At 50.0% G+C, this 27980-nt stretch overlaps 11 protein-coding genes across 11 annotated transcripts; 5 read left to right on the top strand and 6 right to left on the bottom strand.

Moving 5' to 3' along the window:
* Positions 1 to 123: 123 nt before the first annotated feature.
* On the bottom strand, positions 124 to 1974 carry N7489_011263 (NRAMP family metal ion transporter; the record flags this gene model as incomplete). Its single annotated transcript, XM_056717012.1, has 3 exons — positions 124 to 940; positions 1004 to 1275; positions 1333 to 1974. The coding sequence occupies 3 exons, from the start codon at positions 1972 to 1974 to the stop codon at positions 124 to 126; spliced, it is 1731 nt and encodes a 576-aa protein (XP_056564634.1).
* A 1241-nt stretch (positions 1975 to 3215) lies between these two features.
* On the top strand, positions 3216 to 5911 carry N7489_011262 (uncharacterized protein; the record flags this gene model as incomplete). The annotated part of the gene is made up of 3 exons (XM_056717011.1): positions 3216 to 4262; positions 4320 to 4894; positions 4945 to 5911. The coding sequence occupies 3 exons, from the start codon at positions 3216 to 3218 to the stop codon at positions 5909 to 5911; spliced, it is 2589 nt and encodes an 862-aa protein (XP_056564633.1).
* A 543-nt stretch (positions 5912 to 6454) lies between these two features.
* N7489_011261 (uncharacterized protein) lies at positions 6455 to 7311 on the bottom strand (the record flags this gene model as incomplete). Its single annotated transcript, XM_056717010.1, has 3 exons — positions 6455 to 6562; positions 6627 to 6688; positions 6804 to 7311. 3 exons carry the CDS (start codon positions 7309 to 7311, stop codon positions 6455 to 6457), a joined length of 678 nt encoding a protein of 225 aa, XP_056564632.1.
* Positions 7312 to 9465: 2154 nt separating this feature from the next.
* On the bottom strand, positions 9466 to 10269 carry N7489_011260 (YdcF family protein; the record flags this gene model as incomplete). The annotated part of the gene is made up of 1 exon (XM_056717009.1): positions 9466 to 10269. One exon carries the CDS (start codon positions 10267 to 10269, stop codon positions 9466 to 9468), a length of 804 nt encoding a protein of 267 aa, XP_056564631.1.
* A 493-nt stretch (positions 10270 to 10762) lies between these two features.
* Positions 10763 to 12398, top strand: N7489_011259 (3-ketoacyl-coA thiolase peroxisomal A precursor; the record flags this gene model as incomplete). Its single annotated transcript, XM_056717008.1, has 3 exons — positions 10763 to 10976; positions 11093 to 11543; positions 11600 to 12398. The coding sequence occupies 3 exons, from the start codon at positions 10763 to 10765 to the stop codon at positions 12396 to 12398; spliced, it is 1464 nt and encodes a 487-aa protein (XP_056564630.1).
* Positions 12399 to 12681: 283 nt separating this feature from the next.
* On the bottom strand, positions 12682 to 13713 carry N7489_011258 (RraA family protein; the record flags this gene model as incomplete). The annotated part of the gene is made up of 5 exons (XM_056717007.1): positions 12682 to 12849; positions 12923 to 13021; positions 13086 to 13435; positions 13526 to 13601; positions 13657 to 13713. 5 exons carry the CDS (start codon positions 13711 to 13713, stop codon positions 12682 to 12684), a joined length of 750 nt encoding a protein of 249 aa, XP_056564629.1.
* Positions 13714 to 14711: 998 nt separating this feature from the next.
* N7489_011257 (arylamine N-acetyltransferase family protein) lies at positions 14712 to 15778 on the top strand (the record flags this gene model as incomplete). Its single annotated transcript, XM_056717006.1, has 3 exons — positions 14712 to 15112; positions 15168 to 15213; positions 15272 to 15778. The coding sequence occupies 3 exons, from the start codon at positions 14712 to 14714 to the stop codon at positions 15776 to 15778; spliced, it is 954 nt and encodes a 317-aa protein (XP_056564628.1).
* Positions 15779 to 15925: 147 nt separating this feature from the next.
* N7489_011256 (NADH dehydrogenase [ubiquinone] 1 alpha subcomplex subunit 1) lies at positions 15926 to 16457 on the bottom strand (the record flags this gene model as incomplete). Its single annotated transcript, XM_056717005.1, has 5 exons — positions 15926 to 15946; positions 16015 to 16109; positions 16189 to 16192; positions 16264 to 16356; positions 16410 to 16457. 5 exons carry the CDS (start codon positions 16455 to 16457, stop codon positions 15926 to 15928), a joined length of 261 nt encoding a protein of 86 aa, XP_056564627.1.
* A 670-nt stretch (positions 16458 to 17127) lies between these two features.
* On the top strand, positions 17128 to 20632 carry N7489_011255 (uncharacterized protein; the record flags this gene model as incomplete). The annotated part of the gene is made up of 4 exons (XM_056717004.1): positions 17128 to 17609; positions 17681 to 17760; positions 17819 to 17866; positions 17991 to 20632. The coding sequence occupies 4 exons, from the start codon at positions 17128 to 17130 to the stop codon at positions 20630 to 20632; spliced, it is 3252 nt and encodes a 1083-aa protein (XP_056564626.1).
* A 3149-nt stretch (positions 20633 to 23781) lies between these two features.
* On the bottom strand, positions 23782 to 24063 carry N7489_011254 (uncharacterized protein; the record flags this gene model as incomplete). Its single annotated transcript, XM_056717003.1, has 1 exon — positions 23782 to 24063. One exon carries the CDS (start codon positions 24061 to 24063, stop codon positions 23782 to 23784), a length of 282 nt encoding a protein of 93 aa, XP_056564625.1.
* Positions 24064 to 25971: 1908 nt separating this feature from the next.
* vosA lies at positions 25972 to 27912 on the top strand (the record flags this gene model as incomplete). Its single annotated transcript, XM_056717002.1, has 10 exons — positions 25972 to 26018; positions 26110 to 26177; positions 26294 to 26363; positions 26415 to 26560; positions 26616 to 26700; positions 26758 to 26804; positions 26858 to 26966; positions 27019 to 27361; positions 27426 to 27572; positions 27646 to 27912. The coding sequence occupies 10 exons, from the start codon at positions 25972 to 25974 to the stop codon at positions 27910 to 27912; spliced, it is 1329 nt and encodes a 442-aa protein (XP_056564624.1).
* Positions 27913 to 27980: the final 68 nt, after the last annotated feature.

The raw sequence follows: 27980 nt of genomic DNA, 5'->3' as shown, positions 1-27980 counted from the left end.
ATATTGTAGCGATTAGCATCCATTGTAACCTCCGTAGATCTGATTTCGTATATGCAATCAGGGACGTGCTTCGCATTCCTCTCGTCCCAGATGTGTGTTATGGAAAGGATCACCATCTAGAGACTAAGATGCTTTGCCCATTCCCACCAGCACCAGCAGGGCGACATTCATCACAACGATGATAAACCAGACAAGGACCGCAACCACAGAAGTGAGTAAGTTATTCCGCATCGGAACTGTCGCCACATGAACTTCACCTTCTTGTCCGGAAGCTTCTTCAGTCCGAACTGTCATATAGCGATTGAGACAAGTGAACCAGATAAGTGGCGCTGAGACAAATGGCAGAATAACGCTCAAAGCAACCTGACTTGCAGTCAAAGTCCTGTCAATGCCCTCTTTACCAACAGCCGCAGCAATGATGATACTGGGAATGATACTGATCGAGCGCGTGATGAGCCTTCGAAGCCATGGTCGAATGCTCCAGTTCAGCATCCCCTCGCTCACCATTTGTCCAGCAATTGTGCAGACGATTCCAGCGGAGATTCCGGACAGTAACAGGGCAAGAGCGAATACTAAGCCGGCGGCAGGTGCGATCGACTTGGAGAGCAAACTGTGAATTCCGAATAGGTCGGCATTGTCTCCGCCAGGAACATCATAGAGAGCAGCACCCGCCACAATTAGGATTGCACTGTTCACAAACAGGGCGAAGGTGAAAAGTGACAGCGACAACTCGATGATGGAGTACTTCATGCAGCCGCGGATTGCATAAATCGATGGGCGATATTTTACTTCGCCTTCAGCATTCCCTAGGGGTACAGAGGTCTCCACGTAACCACAGTTGACGTCGAATTCCTTGAGGCGGGATTGAACCACGCCGCTACCAAGAAATAGGGAGTGTGGCATAACGGTGGCACCGAGGATTCCACAGCTTTGGTAAAGACTGAAGATACGTTAATAGCTGAATATTTTGCAGAGGTAACCAAACTGTAGATTAGAGACCTACCCTTCCGATTGAACGATGGCTGAAGATGGTAGATAACCGCGGAAGACTTCACCAACTGACTGGTCCTTTATGAGGGAGAGCTGAATGCAAAAGCACACAACCACACCCAACACCAAAGCCATGACAAAGAACTCGAACAGTCGAAGCCCCCACATTTTCCCATTGGGTCGGTAGAAAATGAGAATGAAGAGAACATCCACCAATGTGATAGCACAACCAGCTACCAAGGGGATATTCAACAGTAAGTTCAACGCGATCGCTGATCCAACCACCTTTCAAAGTTGTCAGTTTTTCAGTAAGAGATCTCTATACCGAAATGCGACACTCACCTCTGCAATATCAGTTGCGATAATGGCCGCTTCAGCCATGATATAGAGAAGAATCACTAGCCATCTCGGAAGATGCTCTCGGCAGTTTTCAGCCAGATTCAGACCAGTCACAGAGCCCAACTTGATGCATAGGGACTGCAGAAGAATGGCAAATAAGTTGGAAAGGAGAACAATGAACAACAAGGCGTACTTGAAATCTGCACCCGCTGCGACATCGGTAGCGTAATTTCCGGGGTCGATATAGGCAACCGCGATAAGGAAACCAGGGCCGATGAAACGGCTGAACTTGGCCAAAATTCGAGCGCAATGCAGAGAATAAGACGTCAAACTAGTATTAAAAGGGTGGCGAGGTGATCCGCTGCTCCTTGGGGGTGTATCACCTCCCGAGTCCGCAGCGATCACTTCGCCACTTGGCACCTTTTCCTTTCCGGGGTCGCGATCTTGCTGACTGTTTGGTCTGACATCGATGGATAACGGATCATCTCCCGCTGCATTGGCAGAATTGGCATGTCTGCGATGAACTCTGGAATTGGCAAGGCCATTGAAATCATTCCTTGTAGTGATGTCGGGGCTGAAGGGTGGTGGGCTTTGATTCCAGCTCGGGTTTTCGAGTGTGTCGTCAGTCCGCGAGGGGCAATTCATGGCTGCAGGCTTGGCTCGGATGTAGGCTTGGCTGTGCTTGGCTCTGGATGTCAACGAGTTCACCTTCGAATTAAGCCTTGAGGTCTTGAGAGATAAACATTCAGGTACCTTTGGATCCTGTAAGAGTCCGAAATTGCCCGATGTTCGTTATTCCCTCTAGAACCCGCGTATAAACCGGACTTGTCTCACATTATCCTTGACCCTTTCCCCGCTTGTTATCATCCATGGATTTTACATTCTTACTCCATACATCTTTTTTTTATGTTTGGATTTGAGGTCTAATTGATTCAATGTTGCCTCGATCTGTTAGATATCACAAAAGGATCGAATTTCACTCGGACAGTCAACGGTCAGATACTTATATGCACGATCTGCATAAAATATGATCAGAAGATCTTGAGTGGCATGTAATACGATGTATTTATTTTCAATTGGGCCTGCCGGCATCGGCACAGGTGAGTGAGCTCAATAATAACAACCTTGGAAAGATCATAATTGCAAATTATATCCTGTAGGATAATCAGAATGTAGATATTGCTTTTTCATATCATTTTGTATTTTAAAGTAGATGTATCGTCAATCAAGGATCAATCCAATATATATACAACCAGTCGGATTCAGGAATGATAGGAATAACAAGGAATAACAATCAAACAAACAAAAAAACCATGCAAGGACTATATGCATGCTTAAAAATAACAAAATGAATGGACAATAATATGCAATATGACATGTCTGGCTCTCATAGGCACTTTTCACTAAGTACCCAAGGCTAATCACCGATAGACCCAACCAAGTTCACCGCCAAGTCCACTCCGTTGCCCCTCGCAACCTCTTTACCCGCACGTTGTTTACTCCTCCACCTTCAATCCAGCCAACCCCAAGGATCGTCTCATACGCTAAGTCGAGGCAAGTGGATCAACATCTTGATCCTCGATGACGGTTGCTGTTGGCAGCAAGAAGCCGTTGATTCTTCAAATTCCCCAGCTTGCCCAGCTTGCCCATCTTGGTCTTTTCTTTTCCTTCCAACCCGATCTTCTTCCCCGCTTTTTTGTTCTTTGTTGAAATTGAAGGGATATAGTACTTGTCTATCACCCTTGTTGTTTGTGACCGCGTTGTTGTTCTATTCTGCGTTTGTTTGCACAGATCCCGTGAGTTCAAACTGCAACTACCCGTTCCCCTCCACCATCTACTTCACCTGCTAACAAGATGTACTTAGTTGCTGGTCAAAGAGGATAGCGATGGCTGCGAGTACCTCTGGTCCCCAAATCTTTGACGATGCGAACCGATCCCCTACCAAACAGTCCATGTTCCGGGCCATAATGTCATCCAAAACCCATAAACGAAATCAATCTGCCGACGACGCCTCGGCCCCGCGGCCTATGCAGAGAAGCAGGCCAACCGAGAACATCCCTTTCCCATTCAGCGAGGAGCCTGACTCCATCGCCGGCTACCGCCCGCTCAGTGAGATTGTCCCCAATCGTGATGCGGGTGACCAAGGGATGGCGCCGAAGATGGGCAGCAAGGAAAACAAAGGTGCCCTGCATAAGAAGACCAAGAGTGCCGTCTCATTGAAGTCTCTGAAAAATTATATGGAGCGAAAGGATAGTAGGTCGGAGGAGACACCCGAGCAAAGTGAGGATCTGTCGCCCAAAAAGGCCAAGTCATCCAACAGTCTCTCGGCCATCCTCAAAAGGTCCCAGCGCGGAAGAAAGGATGGCTCGAAGCAGAGCCGGGATAAGGAAAACCGCAGCCCGACTGACCTTATCGATCATATGCCATCCCCAGTTTCATCCCCAGTCTGGTCGCAGGACTCGGCCTCGGTTCATAAAGAGCCTACTGGTCGATCGAGGCCAAACTCCACCGCCGACATGACGCGAACTGTGGCGGACGAAGTCTCTCTCTATACACCCAAGGGCTACGGGCCAAGCCAGCAACGCAACTTCTATGACTACCACCAACCCTCCCTTGGCAAATCGAATGACCCCAAGCCTCGCCCCAAGTCAGACATCATGGCAGGAAACCGCAAAGTGAAGGATATTCTCGGGCTACAGCGCGCATCTTCGGGAGAGAGCGACCCTGTTGGGCGATCTGGCAGTGCTTCTTCTAAGAGCAGAGGGCCACCGAGTCCACGAAAAACATCCCCACCTACCGTGGCAAAGGAAGAGCCCAAGCGACTTTCCCGTGTACAGGCTGCTATCTCTGCATTCAATGCAAAGGAGCGAGACGCTGAAGTTCATCAGCATCTCAACTCCAAGGATCTAGAAAGCGAGTTCGAGAAGTTGCTGGTTTGTTGACCATACATCGTACAAATAATTTGAATGGCAAGGCTAACCTCTCTCAAGGATGCGAGGAATATTCCTCATAATATGAGAGACAAGATGCGCTCACTTGACACTAATATCAAGGCTGATTTTATCCAGAAAGATCGGACGGAGAACATCACTCCTCTCAGCGGGGGAACCGGTGATAGTCGTCGAGGACGCGGCAAAGAATCCAAAGAAGACACCCAACCTCAGGATCGCAAAGGATCTCGATCTCGATCTAGGAGCCGCGGATTCACCTTCAAGGGCCCCTCGTCACCTGGCAAGAAGTTGCGGCGGGATAGTGAAGCATCAAGCCGTCGGCCAAGGTCTGTGGACCTTTCCCAGCCTGTTGGTGTCTACACCACCCTCTCAGCCAATGTTTCAACGGCATCACTTGCTGATGCGGCCGCTGTCGATACGGCAGCGGATCCTTCCGACTTTGTGCATTACCTGAGAGAGATCCAAAAACCCGAGATGGTTGAGGTGGGGAAGATGCACAAACTACGTCTTCTCCTACGTAACGAAACTGTCCAATGGGTCAATGACTTTATCACTGAAGGAGGAATGGATGAGATTGTGCAGCTTCTCTACCGCATTATGAAGATGACCTGGCGGTATGTATCCTATCTTCTCCATCCAGACCAGTAACTAACCCGTCCTACAGCGAGGACCATGAGGACACCCTTTTGCACGAGGCATTGCTCTGTCTGAAGGCTCTTTGCACTACATCTGCTGCCCTGGCACACCTTACTGCTATCGAGCATGAGCTTTTCCCCGCTCTGTTGCATATGCTCTTTGACGAGGAAAAGAAGGGCCCCAGTGAATTCACCACTCGAGGGATCGTTGCAAACCTGCTATTCACGCAGCTCTCCACTGCTCCTGCTGGTGCAGAGGCATCCAAGCGCGCCAGACAGATCCTTTCTTATCTGAAGGACCCCGCGCCACCAGTGGACAATCAGCCGCTGGCCTTCATTGCCAATATCTACCAATCACGACCCTATAGAGTGTGGTGTAAGGAGATCACCAACGTCACTAAGGAGGTCTTCTGGATTTTCCTTCATCACCTGAATGTGATTCCCCTCCCCAAGTCGGAGGACCTTTTCGGCGAAAAGGTACCAGTAGACACTCGTCCATACAACGAACGTCACTTCCCAGTCCCCCGCCCTCCTGTTCCGGCCGCCCCATACGTTGGAGGTGTCGAATGGGATGCGACCAACTACCTTGCGGCACATCTCGATCTCGTAAACGGCCTGATTGCCATGCTGCCCACCCCTGATGAGCGAAACCAACTTCGTGATGAGCTCCGTGCCTCTGGTTTTGAGAAAGTCATGGGTGGTAGTCTGCGTACTTGCAAGGAGAAGTTCTATTCTTCTGTGCATGATTGTCTGCGAACCTGGGTCGCAGCAGCAGCCGATGATGGCTGGCCTTATACCTTTGTGCGCGAAGGCCCACCCCGAGCAGGCGAACCCGGCTCGCCTACCAAATCCCCTAAGAAGTCCGCGCCAGGTAGTCCTAGAAAAGGCCTGGTCGACGAGCGGCCGCCTAGGCTAGAGCTTGCTCTAGACTTCTCGGACAACCGTCCAGCTGCTGGTCCGACTACCCCGTCGAGCGACCTGCGCAGCTGGCTTTAAGAACCGGGTGCGCAACCCCCCGGTTCGATCTAACGAATTTCCCATTCCTCTCTTGTCTTTATTTCCTATCTTTCCTTTGGGTTTCACATTATCATGACTCGGCGTTAGGGCTGATTCTCAGCCCCACCCCAACGTATTTTGTTGGAATGTTTTGTTTACTTTGGAGTTTATTGGTGGCCTGTTATCTCTGACAGGCGTTGGCATTCTTGGTGTTATTGGCATGTTGATTGCATTTCATTGTCCAAGAGAAGTCCTGCGGACATGATGTAACGAAGCCAGATATTGGCACAGGCGACGGAGCAGAAAGCGAGAAAGAGACTGTTGATATTCCCTGTCTCTTTCTCCTTCACTCCATGGTACAGCGACGCCTGTTCTTCCGACGGGATTTCTTCATGACAAATGACCTATGAACAGATATGAGAATTGAATGAATCGACAGTTGTTTTAGTGAATTTTGAGATTTTCTGGTAGGCTGCAGATGCAAGTAGGGAATCTAGGTGAATATTGTACAAAATATTGATATCAGACATAAATATGACTCGACTACGAGCTCTCCTCAGGCGCCGCATTGTCCTTCTGAACCCTTCCCGGTCCAGGAGGCGGTGCGCTGGAGAACATGGCCCGAACACCAGCAAAGAATTTCTCCCGAATCTATTAGTTGAAATCATGTCAGCCAAGATATCAACAAGCATAATCCCTAAGAGAGAGCACTTACCACATGGAACACCGTATCCTCCGTCTCCCACTCCATAAACAACACAGAGTAGACAATAACAACTATACATAAAAAGTCAGCATCCATCCTCAAACTCCATGCACATCATCCACCACAAGTCTATACACAATCCGTCTCCAATACCAACGCAAATCCGCAATCTGAACAAAAACTCACATCCAATAATAACCCACTGTCCCAGCGTAACAGCCTTCGTAAACTTCGGCCGCGCATACTTCAGCGCCGCACGCCGACGGTACTTGCGCTCAAGTCGGAACTGGTGTTTCGGTGACAACTTCGACATATCCGGTGGCCATTGCCGCTTTGGCTGGTAAGGGCTGTAATAGACATCTTCGAAGGAGGGCGGTGGGGAGGAGTCGGGTTTGTTTGCGGAGAGACGGAATGGCGAGGGGTCTTTTGTTGGTGGTGATGCTTTGAAGGCTGTGAACGGGGTTGTGGTGAAGAGGCGGGACGTGCTGGGGTTCTGTTGGTGCAGTTTTATTGTTAGTTTTTGCTGGATTTCTGGCTTGGATGTCTCCCGAAACGTTTGGATTCTGCTTTGCTTGGGTGTGCGTACAAGGTGCCATGGTGGACGGGTGAGTTGTAGCTTGCACGATGAGGCGCTTGATGGTGTGCTGGGTGATGCGCGCGCTGATGAGGCGGCGGTTAGGGCGCGTCGGATCATGGGTGTGTGTCTGCTTCGTTTGGTTGTTTGGTTGTTGGAGGATGTATGTGGTATATTGGCTGGTGGTTCTGCTCAGGTGGGAGGGAATATGGATGAAGACCGGATGCTTTCCTTGTTTGGTAGGTGGTCTTGCTTACAATTTCTAAATCTGCAAATTATTTCAATAATTCCTCTGATAGCTCAGCTGGAAGAGCGCAAGACTGTAATTGATCTGTTCAGAGAACTTGTTATCTTGAGGTCCCTGGTTCGATCCCGGGTCAGAGGATTTTTTTTATTTTTGGCTATTCATTGACACTAACTAGAGTACAATAACTGTGTTATATTTTTACTACCGCAGATATATCACTTGAAGAGTAACGGGTTGGGCATGGAATTTTGCGTATATGTGGTTGATATAGCTTTTAAGTCGTGGCGAACATATAGGTGCGGATCCACACCCCGTGCAAAATATATACATCAACGCGGGCAACCGGCGTTCTCCAAAGCTTTCGACAACCAATCTGACCAATGTCCAGTCCATTCTGTACCCCCAGTGGATTGGAACCCGGGGAACAGCTCGAATTCGTTTGTTTCTCCCTGCCGAATCCGGAAGGCATGAAACTGGGTAAACTCGCATGTCAGAGATACCACCTAGGTCCTTACATGTGTTATACCGTCCACAAAGCCAAAACGAGACAGGGAATAGGGACTAGCATCGCCTCACTAGAGCACAATGTTAAGACATGATAGCGGGCATACCACTACATGTCAATTTGATTAGGATTCAAAGGCCACCGACATCCCACCAGACACGGCCCCATATCCGAGGTTTCAACCTGCAGAGGCCTGCTTCTTAGGTAGACTAGTACCGTTGGATACCGGTGAAGTGCATGGCCCACTCCCCTGAAGAAAAGTTGTTAGTTTGCCGGAGTAAGGGCGAGGCATGGAATGCGTGGTAAAGCCTTGGGGAATATATACTTTGCCACCCGAGCTCATATGAGTTCACCACGGTACGTGGTGGGTACGTGGACCGTCGCTGCATTGGCCATAGACCCCCGATGAGACAGGCAGCCATCGAATCTCCATGTTTTTATTTAAACTCAACAAGTTCTGCCAGCGAGATTCGTCAGACAAGTGTACAAAGCTCTGGCATGGATTTCCCGCCCGGACAGTCACACCCAGAAGTGCTTGAATGCAGAATCTGACTGAGCGTGCTGGTGGACACTATGTCAACGTGAGTCGCACAATCTGCTGGAATAATGCAAGGCTGGTACCAGGGTCGATATTAAGCCTGCTGTACACATGGCCACGGGGTCGCGGTTCTCAGACGGTAGCCATGTCAACATAGATGCTGCCATATGATGTACAGGACTGGACGACAAAAGCTGCGCGAAACTGCTGCTGAGACCCTAGGTAGCTCTCCGAGTCAGTGCCCGGAATGGGCAAGAATAGTGTGGAGGGCATTAACACCGAGTCCAATGATAAACAGAAGCTCAGATTTTGCAATATTGCAGCTTAGATAGACACCACATGCCGTCGCTCACTCCGAGGGGTGAGATCATTGACCCGTGGGTGTTTGTACACAGCAACACCGGGCGGACGTCGGCGCTTCATATCAAGCTGCGTTAAAGGGGTGCTTTGCCGTCAGGTTATCTTGATACTCCTGTGTCGACCAAGTAACGAGTCCATACTGTTGGAAGGATATTTTTACAAGAAATCAGTCTTTCAATGTTGTGATTCGAAGTGGACACCGCTTGGTAGGAGCTACATAAACCTGTACGTATGTAGGTCTGGTGAGATCGTTTCATAATACTTAAATGGGCAAAACAGCCAATCAAATCCCCTGATAGCTCAGCTGGAAGAGCGCAAGACTGTAATTGACGTGTTCTCATGGAACTTGTTATCTTGAGGTCCCTGGTTCGATCCCGGGTCAGGGGATCATTTTTTATTTCTTCCCCGATTTTCGGCTTTTGTCTTTTTGAAAGAAATATTCGAAACAACCCGGAAGTCCATGCTATGCTACACATTGCAGTGGGTTGTACGCGCCGTATTTGCATTGCAGGTGCGTACACACGACCTGCATATTAATGCCTCGGTTCCCATACTCGCAGTCGAATATGTAGCTCCCAATGACATACAAGTCTCTGTCTGTCTTCCCTACATATCTCCATATCCCTATCTAGAGCTCCCAGTCACCACTTGAAGTCGAGACCAAGCTGTCTCAACATCGCTTGGAACATCCACATGAGCAATGAAGCCACGCCCCCGAGGACCATAACCATCTTTATCATCCCTCAACCTCGGTATCTCGCCCATAATCAGCTCCAGAAACCGATTCTGTGACCACAACTCTGATGGTGGTGATGTGTCTGTATACTCAATGACTCCGTCACGGGACAATTGTACCTGTGGCACAAACACCGGGCAACTAATAATCGAGACCAGAGATTGGGTGCCCTCATAAGCCTTCTCAAACGATGCCCTGGTCCTGAGCATCATTGTGGGATCCTGAATGATAATGCAAGTGGCCGGTGCTCGCAAGCCCGCTTCATCGAGGACCCTGCGAGAGAATGAAGCATTCTGACCGCAATTCGTAGATCGGGGTTCAAGCAGAACCTGACATCCTTCTTTGGTGATGAGAGATCGATCGAAAAACTGATCGAGAATTCGTTCGAGAACCTTGGCTTCAGGGAGACCTTGGATCTCGTGGGCGATCCGTGAGAAAACTGGATGAGACTTCACTGCATCGTAAAGGAGCTCAGTTGAGTGCCCAATACCGCCGCACAGTACGAGAGCTTTGGTAAGGGATGGCTTTTGCTGAAGAGTCTTGAAGAGGACCTCGGCACTGTGGAGAACGGCTGAGGCGCATATGACAATGCAGTCGACTGGGGATGTGGTGGAGAGATCGGGCAGTTGATTATCGCTGAGAAATTCAGACAAGAGGTTGATATCATCGACCATGTAGGAATTTGCGGTCATTGCGTTGGATCAGAGTACATAGTTCGTCGGACGGGCCACCACCAGACAGGTAAGTAAGTCTTTGGTGACACAAAAAGTACATGGGAAAAATAAAAAAATCCTCTGACCCGGGATCGAACCAGGGACCTCAAGATAACAAGTTCCATGAGAACACGTCAATTACAGTCTTGCGCTCTTCCAGCTGAGCTATCAGAGGATGTGATGATGATATTTTCCCTTTCTTGATTTATGAAGAACCTGCAATAGTCAAAACACTATCGACGTAGCTGTTCTAAGGCCAACTTATTCGTGGGAGTGGTATCGACATTATGTTGAGATAGGCCCTGGCGTATGTTATTTGTGCATATAGCACCTGAAAACATGAATTTATGAACACTTCCAATGCCGAGCTGATCTTCTTACATGACGTCGTAAAGACGTCCGCATGTGATATACGATTTCACATGCCCCATGATCCACCACTCGGAGATCCCGTGACTGCCCCGGATCAAAAATGATGCGGCCAAATGGACCTCGGTACTTTCTCAGAATGCGACAGCGGCCAGCTACGGCCGTCCAAAGGGGAAATACCACCGATTCCACGGCTCTGATTTATAAACCACCGCTTCCCCAGATATTTGGCCTACTTTCTTATCCTCACTTTTGCCCTGTCCTTCATCCTCATACCTCTCCTATACCTCCATCACACATTGACGTCATGTCTAACGGTGAGTGATGTGCATGTGACAGCCCATGGCCGTGTATTCAACAGAACACTGGGTTTCTGGTGGCTTTTTACGAGTTAGAATCGAAATAGAAACAGCAAACTAATTCCTATCTATAGCCCAGCAACGCCTTAGCCAGGTTTCCTCCCACTTCGGCCCCGGTGGCAAGAAGGGAGCCGCCGCTATTACCGAAAAGCACCCCGATGACATTGTCGTGACATGTGCCCTCCGCACAGCCCTCACCAAGGGTGGTAAGGGTGGCTTCAAGGATACCGCTGGCGCTGACCTGCTTGCTGGTGTCTTCAAGGCTGTTCTGAACAAGAGCGGCGTTGACCCCAGCTCTGTCCAGGACATTGCCGTCGGCTCCGTCCTTGCCCCCGGTGGTGGTGCTACTGAGTTCCGTGCCGCTGCTCTCGTGGCTGGCTTCCCCGAGAGCACCGCCGTGAAGAGCTTGAACCGTCAGTGCTCTAGCGGTCTCCAGGCTATCGCCGATATTGCCAACGCCATTCAGTCTGGCATGATCGATGTCGGCATCGGTGCCGGTGTTGAGAGCATGTCCTCTCAGTACGGGTATGTTACAAGCCCCCAAACCCCCGTTCAATAATATGGCTAACAACTTGATACAGACCTGGTGCCGTGACCGAGTTCTCCGACCTCCTCGAGAGCCACCCCGAGTCCGCAAACTGCAAGGTCCCCATGGGTGTGCTGTCCGAGAACATGGCCAAAGACCGTGGCGTGACCCGTGCTTCCCAAGACTCCTTCGCCGCTCAATCATACCAGAAGGCTGTTGCCGCCCAGAAGGCCGGTCTCTTCAACGAAGAGATCGCCCCTCTTGACGTGAAGTGGACCGACCCCAAGACCGGCGAGGAGAAGACCATCACCGTGAAGGCCGATGACGGCATTCGCCAGGGTATCACCGCCGAGTCGCTCGGCAAGATCAAGCCCGCCTTTGCCAAGGACGGCTCCATCCATGCCGGTAACGCTTCCCAGATCTCCGACGGTGCCGCCGCCGTCCTCCTCATGAAGCGGTCCACTGCCGAGCGTCTGGGCCAGAAGATCCTTGGCAAGTATGTCACTGCCAGCGTCGTCGGCGTGAAGCCCCTGCTCATGGGCGTCGGCCCCTGGAAGGCTATTCCCGTTGCACTCGAGAAGGCCGGCATCACCAAGGATGATGTCGACATTTATGAGATCAACGAGGCTTTCGCTTCCCAGTGTGTCTGGTGTGTTAATGAACTCGGCATCCCTGCCGAGAAGGTTAACCCCAAGGGCGGTGCTATTGCTTTCGGTCACCCTCTTGGCTGCACTGGTGCCCGTCAGGTCAGCACTTTGTTTACTGAGCTCAAGCGCACAAACAAGAAGATTGGTGTCACCAGCATGTGTGTCGGTACCGGTATGGGTATGGCCGCTGTCTGGGTGTCGGAGTAAACGAAACATGTTTCGATTGTATATTTGCACAGCGATTTGGCTTTTTAGCCCTTCTTTTCTATTTCATATGCACAGATTTCTCGTTATGTATTGAATACTTCGAATACCAAAAGATTAGAACTGCATATATATGTCTGTGTACATGTCTGCTCCGTATTTGATAGCAATATTGCTGTAGACTCCCTGCAGGTGATTCCCGAGCCTGGTTCCAGGTCTTCCCAGTTTTGTCGCCCGCCATATAATCTTGTTGTATGTATATACATTTGGCTGGAAGAGTAGGCTATCAGCGGAATTTCTTAAAAGCATCAGTGACACTCATTCCCTGCGCAACAGCCTCCTTGGCCTTGTCATCCATTGCGGTCAGTTTAGGCATCAGCTCAAGCACCTGACAAAGCAGCTCACGAGGAATGGCCACTACTCCTTCCAAGGGGTCACAGAAGATAATGTCTCCCTATAATGCATTGCAATGATCAGACCCTGAACTCGACCATGAAGCAAAAAGCAATCAATCAGCTAGAACTCACAGGCGAGACAGTAACACCCCCGATCGAGATTGGCACATCACGAGCACCAGCCTTGGCCTCGGCATTAGTGCCAACAGTAGAAGTAGCACGAGCCCAGATCTACCATCAGCCGAGAACGCAATCAGTAACACGGACGAACAAAACCGTGAGAAATCTGACGAACCGGAAGCCCGGTAGCTTTCAATTCCTTCAAGTCCCTGACCCGACCACCCACAACTGTGGCTTTGATCCCGAGGGCTTTCATCCTGGTCGCCATGATCCCGCCCGTCACGGCACAGTACTGGTTCTCAGGCTGCTCAATGACGACGATGGATCCGGCGCCAGAAGGATCTGACGCCTGGAATTCGCCGACGTGGTCTACCCAGTGCGTACCCGGCGGGAAACCGTGCTTCTGGGGGTTTTCTGTCGCAATTGATGGTGGGCTGGCGTTTTTGGCTAGAAATTTGAATGTTGTTGCCGGCGCCGCAACCCTGGACATTGTTTCATTTCGTCCTGTTGTGGGGGAATGTGGTACTGGTGGATGTGTGTGAGTGGGATTATTGAAGATATAGATAGAGGCTTTGGCGAGATTTCCAAGGTTCCAAGGTTATATTAGTGGCTTACCTAGATCTGCAAGGTAGCCTGCTCTTGCTGTGCTGCCCTCGGGCGTCTTTTGTAACTTGATGAGGGCGTCTGATACCTGGGAATTACAATGTTAGATGTACTTAGTGGTTCGATTGTTTATGCTGGCATACATCGCAGGGTGAGAAGTTCTCGATTAATGTCGCAAGTTGCTCGTTTAGTGTAGTCATTGTTCAGATGCGGGGTTCACTGTGGGAGGGGCAGTATGCTGTTCAAAATGTATAGACAGTCGGACTGTACAAAGTAGAAGTTAGACAAGAAGTAATAGATGAATGTGCTGAACCCAAAGGTCCATTCGCTGATCAGTCGAAGCACATGTCCGTAGGTCCGGATATCGGATGAAAATATACAACATACATCATCGGAGATCTATATCTCGGAGTGTTTCAAGGCACATTTCACAAGGTTATTGCTTAGTCTTACTTTGAGATATTGTGACACTGGCTATAATTGAATCTATAAATCTATATTTACTACATTTCATGTCCAAAATTGACTATTATGCCTGGAATGTAAGACTGTTCCTCACACGGGTCATAGCCGAGGTGATGGATAATAATATCTCCCGCATCCATAACTTGCACAGCTTGCTGGGAACGTGGGTATAAAGAGATCCTTAGGACAATATATTCTTCAAAAGCAAAGCGAAAATAGATCCAAGATTGCTCGTTAGTAGTATATGTTGTATATACTACTACTGCAACTACCGGGGCTCGTGTCTTCCATTGCCGATATTCTATGTTGTACTCGACCTATTCACCCACACCAGTTTAAGCCGGGGCAGCATTTGCGACGTAGCATGCTTTGGTGACATAGTTTTATTATAGATCCAAGGTAGTATGGGCAGTGCTACAGATAGAAAAAGATGGGCGCATTCCGCGCTATAAGCCATGACTATACGGAATTGCGTTTTCAATCAACAGTCCAAGTCTGTCTATAACAGCTGGATGCATAGAACACGGGTATTCCCTAATATAGCCGAGGACTATAAACTGCCGTCGCGGAGGCAACCTTGTGCGGGAAAATGTGGGGAGCCCAATATTGGTCATCAGAATGACAACCTTGGAATCACATAGAGAGAATGGAATAATTCCGATCCTCGATCGTCGTAGTGAAGAACGACGATTTATTCATCCAAACACAACCAAAACAACAAGGAACCCTGACAATGGCGGAAAAACCCACATATACCGATCAACAACTGGAGTTATACTTGAACCGTATCGGGTACTCCCACTCCGCTCAATCCGAGAGCAATCTTCTTCAGCATCTCCGCCAGCATATCGAGAATGACGCACTTTCTGCGCTGTCTGAACTCCAAAGGCGGCATCTCGCTGCCATTCCATGGGGCAACTCGGGGCTGCATTACTCGCAACATCATACTATCTCTCTGAACCCGCAGAATCTCTTTGAGAAGATGGTGGAGCGGCGGCTAGATGGGTACTGCATGGAGAACACTGGCATCTTCTTTATTGTCTTGCGGTCCCTGGGTTACCTAGTTTACGCCACCGGAGGTCGAGTCAGTCATGCTGCGTCGAAGGGACTGGATGACGGATTATATTTGCCCCTGTAAGTGCTCCGACAGTTTAGCATTCCGAGCGGAGCTGACATTGATCTGCCAAAGTGGACATATGATTCTGATTGTGGTAATTGACGGAATGAAGTACATGGTACGGCACGAAGATCGACTGCAGCTACCGCATGAACCATACTAACGGATATGGACAGGTTGATGTCGGCTTTGGAAACAATTGTGCCACTGCTCCACTATTACTTCAAGAGGGTGCTACTGCTACGGCTATCGCGCCATCTGAGATGCGGATTGTCAGAGAAAGAATTGCCGAGTTTACAGACCCAAATCAAAAGATCTGGATCTACCAAACAAGATACAACCCGGAGAGCAAGTGGTTGGACCAGGTCTGCTTTTCTGACGTGGAGTTCCTACCCCAGGATTTCGGCGTCATGAACTTCTCCGTCAGCCAGAGCCGAACCAGCTGGTTTACCCAGTTCTTTGTCTGCATACGAATGATTTTGGACCAAAGTGGCACAGAAATCATTGGCCAGTGCGTTATGTCGGGCAAAGAAGTCAAGGAGAGATTGCGCGGGCAAACGGAGATCTTGCAAGTGCTGCAGACTGAAGAGGACCGCGTCAGGGCACTGGCCAAGTATTTCGATATGCACCTTCGTGAGTCTGAGATCCAAGGGATTCGGGGCATGACCTCGGAGCTCAAGTAGACATGACGGAGCGGACTACTAAGGAAACCCGGGAGAATAATTGATATGGTACAACGTTTCTAGAGAAATTGCAGTGGATATGTATGATCACGGAGTAACGAAGGCGCAGACATTGAACGTAAAGGAAAAGAGGTTGCAATTTTGAAACTAGTAGATCCGGTTCTCAATCTATGTCTCGGGTCAGCGTTTCTGCCTGGGGCCTGGAATCCAAGGAACACAGAATCTGTTATTCGTACCTTCCATGGGTTGCTGACTTCGAATCCGGTGGGCGCTTGGTGGTTGCTGGACTGCCCCCGGAATGAGCCTGTGATGCGCTGATCTCTCTCCATCACTATGGTTGGTTGTGGTTAGTCTCATGCATAATTCTTCTCAGGCGCTTTTGGTCAGCCGATAAGCTTGTAAGCACTCACTTTGCTGTGAAATTGTTAGCCATTGTGCTTTGTGCAAGTTCCGACCGCAGCCGACAAGGATGGAAACCAACTTACTCTATCCCACAGGTCGCGGTTCCAGCGCGCCTTCTTGCCATCGTTGGCAAAGCGCTTGACGTAGTGAAGACCGTAGCCGGACACACCAAACATCTGTAGCAATTGGTGAGCTAAAGTCACGGAAGGCATTGACCAATGGCACGTACGGTGATGATAATCCCATAGGGAAGCAGGGCCTCAAAAGGGACACCCATGGCGTGCGGTTGTATGGGTATGTAGATGATCGGAAAAAGGTGTCAAAGTAGAATCAAGAGCCGTCAAGCCTCTTGCGGACTGAGGGGAGTAGATAGGTCGCGGAGAGTGTGGAGGGGAGTGTCTCTTCCTACAGCGACGGGCTTGAGGTCTCCTCCACCCAAAGTGGTTTAGCGTATGATGACTCAGCGCGCTGCAACGACACTCACAGGACAAGGGGCGTGAAGGCCGCTGCAGATCGCATTCGATTGTAAAAGAGACAGGCCCCGGTGTATGGACTGTCTGTCGACGCGTCTGGTACGCTTTTGAATCAAAGATTGCACTGGTTTCTCTTGGGGTGAGTTTCCTCTGTTTTGCGACGCGCTTGCGATGCCTGGCCACTCCAGCGGCGGACTGACACCTCTTGTTTGTTTAGCTCCCACTTTGCGCCTGGAGACTTTGAGCGTCAATATCGACCGATACTTGTTTTCGTAAATATCTTCGGTGCCACTCCAACTAGCCTCGAACCCGCTTTTGATCCAGATGCGCTCCCGGATCAGCGCCGACGTCAGCGGGGTGCTTCTGTAACCGGATCGGTTTAAGCTTTCTTTCACGAAAAAGATACCTCAGTCAACCTGAGCGCATAAAACAAGCACTGCTGTGCTCAACCTGGCGGTGGCGGTAACTTTCACTATGGCGGCGACGGCGCCGCCAGCAAACGATGAATCGGGCAAACTCGACCCGCCTGTGGACCCAGCGGATAGCGACCTAGATGCGGAGGGCGAGGAAGAAACCGACTTGTATGAAATGGATCAACGGCTTCAAGATGCAGTTCACCGAGCATACACTGGGGAAGTTGATGAGGATGGCCCGGAAGAAGCTGTGGATGGAAACAACCTAAGCGTCAATGGGTTGAACGGAGAAGACGATGATGACAATGATGAGGCCGAACCAGTTGGAGCTGTTAAACTACCTGACGATGACGCGGGTTCTGAAGAAGACTATGCGGAGTCTGAGACAGCCGACGCGGATGCCGATCCCGGGTTTGAGGCAAATGACCGTGACGCTTCAGAACCCGAATCAAGTGACCACGAGTCAGAAGCCGAAGACTGGGAAGCTGAGAGCAATGAGCGCGAGGATGTCGAGACTGATATTCGTAGTAGCTCAAATTGCTTGTAAGTGGAGGGGCTCGATGCAGCGCTAGGCGCAGAATGAGGAAGTTTACGTGCTAACAACGGACAAACAGGGTTTGCAGTCAAGACGAGGAACACGACCCAAGCGAAGATTTCGAGGAGTGGCTTACTTGTGTTGTGTGTGGTGATCACTGTCCGTTTGCCTTTTACCCCGGTTATGGTAGACCATCGCTGACTCGATACCCCAACAGCTCATCGGCAATGCGCTCGCGAACAAGACGCATTTGATGAAACGGAAGGTACGCAAACACATGGTCATTGACTGTTATTTTATCGTCTCTCATCTCTTTAATGCATTACGCGCTCTGACATCGCAACACGCAGGCCCATGGAGATGCCCCAGCTGTGTTAATAACAATCTAGAGCCCGACACGATAACAAATTCAGCGACAGAAACCGGAATCGGTGCCCCAGCACTCCCTAAAGAGCTTCTACCTGCGCACGCTGGCACACACGACGAGGGATTCCATTCTATCTTTAACACAGGCGTTGACGACGAGATGCTCAATAGCTCGCGGTCGCTACGCAAGCGAAAGGCCTCGTCAATCGAGGCCGAGGAACACACACCGGTGCTTCGCAAAAGACTTCGACAAACATCTTTCCGCTCCGATCGCCCCATATTGAATGATGCGGCCTTGGAGGGCGGGGATGTCACTGCTGATGGCGATGCCCACTCCCCTGCTCGGACACGTTCTGTACGCGTGCGACGCACTCGCGCAGTGGACCGAGAGCACTGCCGCGTGGTAGCTAGGCAGTACGGGAAATTGATTATTGGGTTCCGGCTGGAAGAGGCAAAAATGTCTAAAATAACAGGCTCTCAAATTCGATCGCAACGCAAGAAGAAGAAAGCACCAAAGCCGCCACCTGTGGCCCCAGAACCCCAGGCACATTTCGTTCCCCTTCCCCCCATATCCTACAACTCCATGACTTTGTTCGACCGTGAGACCGACGACGCCAAATCAAAACCATATGGAGGCATTCTGTCCGAAGTCGACCAGGATACATCCAGAACACTCCCAACACAATTCGATCGCGACCGATTCGAACAGGCACGTCTAAAAGCCGAAGATGAATGGCAACAGAAAGTGAAGGAAGCAGAACTCAATGGCGAAACCACTGCGCATTCATCACAAAAGGTTTCTGGCCCTCCTTCAAAGATCAAATCCATCAACTTCGGTGGCTACGAGATCGAAACCTGGTATGCAGCGCCCTACCCGGAAGAATACAGCCGCAACCGTGTTCTGTACATTTGCGAGTTCTGTCTCAAGTACATGAACTCGGACTTCGTCGCCTGGCGCCATAAACTTAAGTGCCCTGCAAAGCATCCCCCTGGTGACGAGATCTACCGAGATCGATCAGTCTCAATCTTCGAAGTTGATGGGCGCAAGAACCCGGTGTACTGTCAAAATCTTTGCCTTCTCGCGAAACTTTTCCTAGGCTCCAAGACTCTGTACTACGATGTTGAGCCATTCTTATTCTATGTCATGACTGAGTTTGACGATCTGGGCTGTCATTTCGTTGGCTACTTCAGTAAAGAAAAACGCCCAAGCTCAGCGAACAACGTTTCCTGCATCCTTACTCTACCAATCCATCAACGCAAAGGCTACGGAAACCTCCTCATCGACTTCTCATATCTCCTTACCCGCATCGAAGGCAAGAATGGATCGCCCGAGAAACCGCTCTCCGACATGGGTCTAGTGTCGTACCGGAACTACTGGCGATTGATTTTATCATACCAACTTCGCGATTTGAAGACGCCTATCAGCATTGCGGATCTGTCTGATCGCACCGGAATGACGGCAGATGACATTGTATCTGCCCTTGAAGGACTCCGAGCTCTTGTGCGGGATCCCATCACCAAGACGTACGCCATCCGTCTAGATCACAAATACTACAACGAGGTCATCAGTGGCTGGGAAAGCAAGGGCTACGTCCAGCTTAATCCAGATGCGCTGCTCTGGACACCTTACATTATGGGTCGTAGTAACCAGTCTCATTTCGATCGTGCTCCTATACATACCGTCGCCCCTCGAGAGGACCCAGATGAGGATGAAGAGGAGACCGAGGCAAGAGCGACCGACTATGAGGGCAATGGCCGAATGGCGAATGCGTCGGGTGGAGACACTCTCGCAGACTCCGCTGGACCGCCTTCCACATTGGCTCTGCGGCATAACGGCTCCAACCATCCTACAGTGGGCAACTCTGAAACATCAGCAATCCCCAACCCTGCTGCTGGAATCCCACCCTCGCGGTTCGAACTTTGGCCTCCTGTGCCTCCCGCAGCACCCCCCAAACGCAGACCTGGTCGCCCGTCGGGTAGCACCAAACTGAATAGCATGTCAACGACACCTACGTCCGCCCGTAATAACGGCCGCAACACACCTCGACGACCCTCCGGGCTGGCAACGGTCACCCCCGGAGGCAGCGTTCGTCGCGGGAGAAGATCTATTCTCACGGACTCGCCCGCAGCTGAAGCGACACCTAGCCAGGCCAATGGTGTTGAACCGGAGAAGACTGAACCTGTTGAGGAAGAAGCTGTCGTTGACGGGGATGCCGAAAATCTGGCTCCTGAACTTAGGGAAACTGCAGATGTGAGCGAAAAAGAACCGGAGCATGTTAATGGAGATGCTGCCCCCAAGAAGCCTGTCAAGACCAATGGCATTGATGCTGCTGATTCAGAGCCGTCCGAGGACAAGGACACAGAGGCACCCAAGACCCCCGAGAAAAAGACCAACTCCATCCCTCGGTCACCTGGAACAGCGGTCTCCCGTCGATCCAACGATAACCCCAAGACACCGCGATCAGTCAGCCGGAAGGCTTTGGTCGAGAAAGTTCACGTTGTGATCCCCGCTGAGTCAGGTTCTGCTTCCAAGTCACCAGCCAAAGGCCAGGGCCAAAAGGCTATGGCCAATACCAATGGCACCGACGCAGATTCAGACGCGGATGCGGATGCGGACATTGACGCCGAGTACGAAGTGGATGGGGATGTCGTGATGCAGACATGATAATCTTGAAGCTCATGATTCGAGGAGGTTTTCTTTTTGCCTGCAAAGCAAGTTACGCATGTGGACAGGGCGTTTATTTTAACGAAATTTTCTGATTCCTTTATTTCTCCCTTCTCTTTTCTTTCACGTGTCCCCGGGAACTGCATTGTCCCACCGTTTGATTTAATATTCTTTCTCCATTTCTTTTCTCGTTCGAAGGCTACCTTACGCTAAGTGGGCTTGCAGGGGCGATAGGGGTGTCGTGCGACACTCGTCAATCCCCTTTCGTTCATTTACTACTAGTCGCTTTTTCAGGGATTTCATCCAGCACGGAGCAGGGATGGGGGTGTCTGGAGTTTACTTTTTTGCTTGGGTGTTTCTTTTCTCTTTCTATCTAGTTGCGGCGAATGAGTACAGTGTGTGATTAGCATATCTCTTGTCAATGTACCAATTACTGGGTAGCTCATTTCTCCAGTGTACAATTTCTCCAGTGTACATACAACATACGGAGTAGATCTGTGCCTTGCATGTGATATATCGAAGAATAAGTGTCATGTCGCGCAGGACGTGCTGGTAAACGTCAAAATGGGAGAGACCTGTTAGGTAAAGTGCCGAAACTGGAGAAAGAAGGTTAAAAGTCTAGACCTAATAGCCAATCATATTCGCAGCACCTCTCCGTATGTTGTATACGAGGAACAAAATGTCCCTGGTTACATAGAAGAGTGTACGAGTTGCAACTTGCCCGCCTTCTTCGGCCATTTAGGTACATAGCTGTAAAACGAGAAAGGGGAGAAGAGGGCCATTAAAACATACTAGTAAACAGACTATTCCGCACTAAATATATTAATATGCCGCATAAGCGGTCGACTATTGTAATTCTTGATCTCGATAGCTGTGGCTGATCAGCGGCTATCTGATGTGTTCCACTAGGGGGCCATACTGCACATCCCACATAAGTACGAACTACCCCGTTTAATCCTTGCAGTACCAGGTCTGCAATTGGCTTGGTCGACAAAAAATACACAGGAAGATTCGAGCAATAGTCATGAAAATCACAATTATGCATGAGTCTATTGAGTATCCCACAACGGGAGGATTTCAGGCCAACCCTTTTAGGAAGGTGAGATTTGCATTGGGATACTCAGCCGGGGGGACGTTGGGATCAGCTTACCAATACGGAGCACAGGTGATAGCAACCAGGATTTTCCAGGAACATACAGATCAGAAGGATACGAGATCATACTCATTATAACAATAATATAGTAAGCAATGTAGAGTCCCGACAAAGCGATCGACAAAAGATCGGCATGGCGCCAACACGGACAGCTGTCAGGAAACACAACCATGGAACGGCCCCAAACCACCATGGAACCATCACAGGCCAACATTTAAGCATAAACACAGTAGCGCCCACTTAGCAGCTCCTAACCACTGGTTCTCAATGGAGATGCCGCTGTCATATATGCGCCCTTGATTTTTTGGTCGTTCGAGGTACTCCGTTTAATAATTCACTTCACCGGTCTGAGTCTAAAAATTTCCCTATCCCGCCCCGTCCAGTACCGTGTTCAGAACTCCATAGTGCTCCATCGCCCCCCTTCTTCCTTTTCCCTCGGCCACTTCGTGCGTTGAAGTGCCGAACACGGGTTCGTTCGACTACTTGGCCTTTTTGGGTTCTCCACGGGTCCCCTTTGAGTTTGTTTTGGTCCTCTTATTACTGTAGTCAGTAGAACTTCCCCGACACTAGCAAGTTCCCGGTTTTTCCAATCGGGGCCGCAGTGGATTTTGGCCAGGGTGTGCGTTGTACTTTTAAATTGGGTAAAAAATTTGAAAAATTCGCTTCCTTTTTGGCGGTCACTTTTAATTTTTCGTTTTTCGCACTCGAACTTTCTTTTCTTCTTTTCTTTCTTCTTGTCCCTACTTGTTAGCACCAGTATCACATTCACCTTCCGCCCAATTATTCCATCCAGCGTCTGGACGAGTCATGATAGTTTCCACAGCCAAATCATGACCTCCAACAGAGGAAATGGCGGCTTTCCCCGCCATGACCAAGGTCAGACTTAGGACTTCTGTCCTGGCGCCGGACCCGGATCCCGGAAGTCAAAAGAAAGTGACAGGTCGTGCTCCCAGCGCTGGGGCTTGCTTGTCGCATAATGATGTGCATCTAGGGCTTTGGAGTTTTTTTTTCGGGCCTATCAACTGCATTCCCAGGAACTTGTCGCTCGGGCACAATGCAATGGACAAGAATCGCAGTTCAGGCCCAGTGAGACCAAGCAATGCCCACACCCTGCGTGTGTCTTCCCGCTTTCCAACCCCTCATTTTACTCTTTTTTTTTCCCTCTCTCTTCCTCATTCGACCTCCCATTTTTGTCAGCTTACACTTGTCAGTTTGGCGAGTCGCAGACGCTGTTCTCTGGGAGCTGAGCACTGGCGTTAGAACACCCCACAGCGGGTCCAATCTGCTCCAGTGAATGGACTTGCCAATACCGATATGACTCTGGCCGCATGATGAAATATTGGGGCCGGACTTTTGTCAGGCTGATCGGCACTTTCTGATTGAAATCGATTCCTGCTGTCCTCACCCTTGCATATGATCGCTGCTATCAAAGCTCCCATGATGTGGAGATACAACTTAGGTCGTGAACTGTGGCAAGAATGCTTGTCATAGCCAACTGCACCTGCAGCCCTCCGTATCACATTGGCGAGCAATGATCATCGCCGTGATGCCATCTCGACCCTGACCCCAGAATATCTGCATGCAAGTTAGGGTTTGGTATGTCTTTTTTTTTTGGTGAATCCTGCCAAGAAAGGACCTGATAAACGAAGAGGACAAGCGGTCTCCCAAGCCCAGACAGTGTGGGATGCAAGTTCCTCGGCAGGACACAGCAGCCAATGCCTTAGGACGGATCCACCTGTGTACAGCCAATGCAGCCATACCCACCTGAAAGGTGATTGAACTGGAGGGGAAAAGAGTACACATTCTCAGCCGCAAATCGAGGGCCAGCGAGTGTGGCGGAAAGCAGCCCCCGTAGTCCATACTAGAAAGTACCGGTTTATCTTTTTTTCTTTTTTATCACAAACTCCCGATCTGCAAGCTGCAGGACTGCCCGAACCCAGTCTCCGGTATTGATGTGTTTCTTTTTTCTTTCGTTGGCTGATGCGTGTCCGGCCCTCTAGCTTGATCGAGGGATTCCCGGTCGGTACAACCAACCAGCGTCCACGCTGGCCCCCAACTGCAGTCGATATACAGTAGCTTGCATACGATCTTGGGGCTGCATGTCTCTCAGGAAATGTGACGCGTCACGAGGAAAGCCCTCCGTGCAGTGGTGCGTTGTTCGCTGCATTTCCCCCTTAAACGCCTTGTCCCGGTCTCCTGCACTGCGTGGATTTTCCTCCTTGATTCTCTTCAACTCCTTCTCTCCTCTCTTGCTTCCCGTCGCATCATGACCCGGCATGTATGGTTTCGTCGTCTCGGATCGGAATAAGGTGCTCGACCAGCGCTCTCGGGCTTTACGTGCCACTGCACGTGATTGTATCTGTGGGCATCATCTTTCTCAATCATCTTGTCTGTGACTGTACCGGACCTCCTTCGAATGCATGTTGCGTCCTTTCACCTTTGAGCTCCGACATTCGCGACATTCATCTCTTCAAGTGGTACACGCAGCCTCAAGCCTGCGATCGAAGAATTCACGATATTCGAATACTGGATTTATCACAGGAAGAATCATTCACAAGAAAAAGGTATTGTCACTTCAATTATTTTTTTTGTTTTGTTTTGTTTAAGGGGATATAGGAGGAGGTGCCCAAGCGAATGTGGGAGTCCTAGGGCCTGAAGGCATTCTTTGGTTCGGGATGACATAAGGAAGTTAGCCAACCATGGTTGGAAGCCTTTGACCAAGCGGGCAGCGATATCCGCGCTTGTTGGGGAAGACCTTTTTGAACTTCAAAAAAATTGGGATTTCTTGCTGTTTGAACATCCAAGCTAATTATTTCAGGATTGAGATCGAGTGTGGAGACACAGGCACAATCCCCCGGACATAGGCGATGCGGCTTGATCGTGCATATCCCCACTTTTGACTGGAATGCTTAGACGCCGGACCAGGGCCCGAGTCCACCTGGCGTTTAAAACACCCATTACGGGCACGAGAAAACCGGGTCTGATCACCTGCATAGCCGGCGCCAACCCTGGGCCTTTTTCTTTTTTATGATCATAAAGAAACAGACGCGGACTAACGGACTAGCGGTTCGCCGTTTCTTCCTTTCGGACCAACGAGAGAGGGAAGAGAGCCAGAAGTTTAGTGCGCATCCGGATCGCCATTCGCCCCCTCAACCGTGGGTAGCTGAACCTATTCCACTTTTTCTTTCCGTCTACGGTTTTAATTCCTCTTTTTGTTTTCTTTTTTTCTTTTTTTGGTCTCTTTTTGGTCTCTTTGGTCTCTTGGGTCTCTCTTTTCCAAGGCAAAGTCCACGGGTTACACTTGGTCTTTATCCACCTCAGCTGCTCTCGTTTTTGAAGAGATTGCTACTGTGGTAGACAAATTCGAGGATCTCTTTTTTTGGATTTCCCTATTTTCCTTTTTTTGACTTCTTTTTTATTTTTCGATTATAATCCTGGATAATTCATTGGGTTAGTTGAATTTTTTTTTTTTTTTTTTCCTTTCTATTTTTCTTTTTGCTTTTTTTTGTGGGATTCTGGACTCTGATTTGTTCATGAGCTGGGAGATTTGGAAGCCTGTGATCCAATTGATTTTCTGAATTTTTTTCTGAATTTGAATCTTTTTTTCCCTTTCTCCCCCAGGTTATTGATAAATTCGTTTAGATTCCAATCTCGGAATATCTACTATCGGGGCGCCGTTATTCAAGAGAGAGCCGCTTAAGGTTTTTGTCTGGAACCGTGCTCGGTTGGCTCTTTCCGCTTGCAAACTGACGACACCACTCCGTTTTCGTCACGTTCGACACATCCATCTCCCACTCTCTCTATCTCTACAGCTCCAAGTCCTTCATTTTGTCCTTCTCTTCCATGGTTCAACTTTGACGAAATCAGAAAAGAAGAAGAAAAGAAAAGAAAAAAAAAAAACTCATTACCCCACTACAGCTGCCACCCCTCAACGACATCGTGACTCGTCCAGGGTTCTTTTCCCAGCCTGTCCTTATCTTCTCTGACCACTGGATTTCTCTCGGTCCAAAGACCCGTTCCTTCCTTTCCTTTTCCACTTTACTTTGTAAACCACAGATCACTTGAAACTGGTCTCTTGTATTCCCGAGGATCGACTCTTCGTATCTGCTGGTTCACTACCTGTCAAAGCAACCTCAAATTTTGGGGGCTCTCTCCACCTTTCCTTGTTTGTCTGTGACTCGTCTTGATGAGTGCGACATTCTCCGACGCCTCTCTCTCGCGCGAAGCTCAGGGGTGAGTCGTTCTTCCCGTGTCTACTTTGACAGGGTCGCAACTCTTACGCGGTCGTCCAGGGAATCCCACTGACAATGTTGAACAACACCAGTTCTGACTTTGACTTGATCATTCGCCAGCAGCCCAATAGGGCCCGCGTGGCGGGGGGCAAGGAAAAAGGTACGTGGAAGCTTCTTGCTCTCTCTCTCTCTCTTTCTCTTGTTCCTAGCTAGTCCCCGTGAACCGGGGAGGCGCGGAACTGACAGAAAAGGAACCGGATCTAATGGCGCCTACAGAGCGCAAACCTATCGATCCGCCCCCGATCGTCCAGCTCCGGGTGCGGGAGGAGGGTACCTACCTCGCACAGTAAGTGGTCATTTCACTCTGGCTTTGCGCGGGTAGCTGACTTTGGCGCAGACATTACCTGCAAAGCCCTTACTATTTCATGTGCTGCAGTCTGTACGATGCAACAGAAGAGCGTCCTGTGCCCGTCGCACCGTCAACTGCATTAGCAGGAACCCTAGTTTCGTCCCTTCACCGGTTGAAGGACGTGGACAACAGCGGTTAGTTCTGGCTGGTCTTGGAGTCACAGGCCTTGTTCACTGACAGGTTTTGTAGATGGTGGATTTTTCGTCTTTGGAGATCTCTCTGTGAAGATTGAGGGCGAGTTCCGCCTGAAGTTTACCTTGTTCGAGATGCGAAAGTGAGTAGCACGGTCGGGAGCCTAGCCCAGGTTCAATAGCTAACAAAGAGCCAACAGGGACCGTGTCTCCTATTTAAAGACTGTTATCTCAGAGCGGTTCACAGGTACGAATCTACGTGAAGAGAGCTGGCACAGTTGAGTTCTGACAAGCTTGCAGTCTCCCCTCCTAAGAGCTTCCCTGGAATGATGGAGTCAACCCACCTTTCCCGATCATTTGCGGATCAAGGTGTGAAATTGCGGATTCGAAAGGAACCTCGGACCATGTTGTAAGTGCTATGAACCCATGGGGATGCGAAGGCGTGTAGTTAACAGCCGCAGGAAACGATCGACACGACCAGACGAGTTCCATCAACCAGTCCCCACTCGATCTCCGGAACGTCAGTCGGTGCAGATCCCTCCATCATCTAGCTATGGAGGCTATCCGCCGGCGGCCCGGGATTATGGGTACTACGGTCAGCAGCCGCCGGTCAAGCGTCATCGTACTTCGATCGACTATGGCAGACAGCAAGGCCTCTATGATGTGGATGGTCGAATGGCCCGTCAAATGGATCCATATGGCCAGCCAACAGCTGCTATGTACACTGGTCAGCCAGCAGCCTATCAAACGCCTGCCGCCATGCAGACTTATAACACAGGACAGGTGGTGCCTGATTACACAGCGGTTCGTACTCCTAACCCCATTTTGTAGATTTTGGGAGCTCTTTGAGCTGACCTCCGTTGGATAGATGTACCCTGGCATGCAAGCTTCAGCGGGTATGCAAGCATCAGCTCCCATGTCCCAGATCCCCGATCCTACCGGTCAAAGCCGATCCAGCCAGCAGCAGCAGGCCGCTGTGGGACAACTGATGGCGATGAACCAGCCTGGCACTCCTGTACGACACCCCTCTGCGAACCAGTGAGAGTGTGGAATAGAACACCTAGCTAAGGATTTTGGAACCGAGACAGACCCCGGATTCGACTGGAGCCATGATGGCTCAGGGATATGCCCGTTCCGGATACCCTCCTAGCTCAACTATACTTCCTCCTCTCCAGCGGAGTCGCGACTATCCCCAAGGAACCAATGGATCCGCGCGAGCCTATTTCGACCAAACTCCTCAGGCGAATACCCCCATTCTTCCATCTCAAATGGTCAACGAAGGCGATCGATTTGGCTCCGTGACCGGCCCAACAACCTTTAATCACCCCGATTCCCCGAATGGAACGCCACAATGATTTGCTTGACGTCCTCGATGTTCTGGCTTTTATCTTTTCTTTTTCTTCTGTCTCGATAGACTGGGAGG

This window comes from Penicillium chrysogenum, assembly GCF_028827035.1.
Source record: "Penicillium chrysogenum strain IBT 35668 chromosome Unknown utg000005l_segment0_segment0, whole genome shotgun sequence".
Lineage (NCBI taxonomy): Eukaryota > Fungi > Ascomycota > Eurotiomycetes > Eurotiales > Aspergillaceae > Penicillium > Penicillium chrysogenum.
Note: the sequence above shows the minus strand (reverse complement) of the source record. Positions and strands in the feature narration are given on the sequence as shown.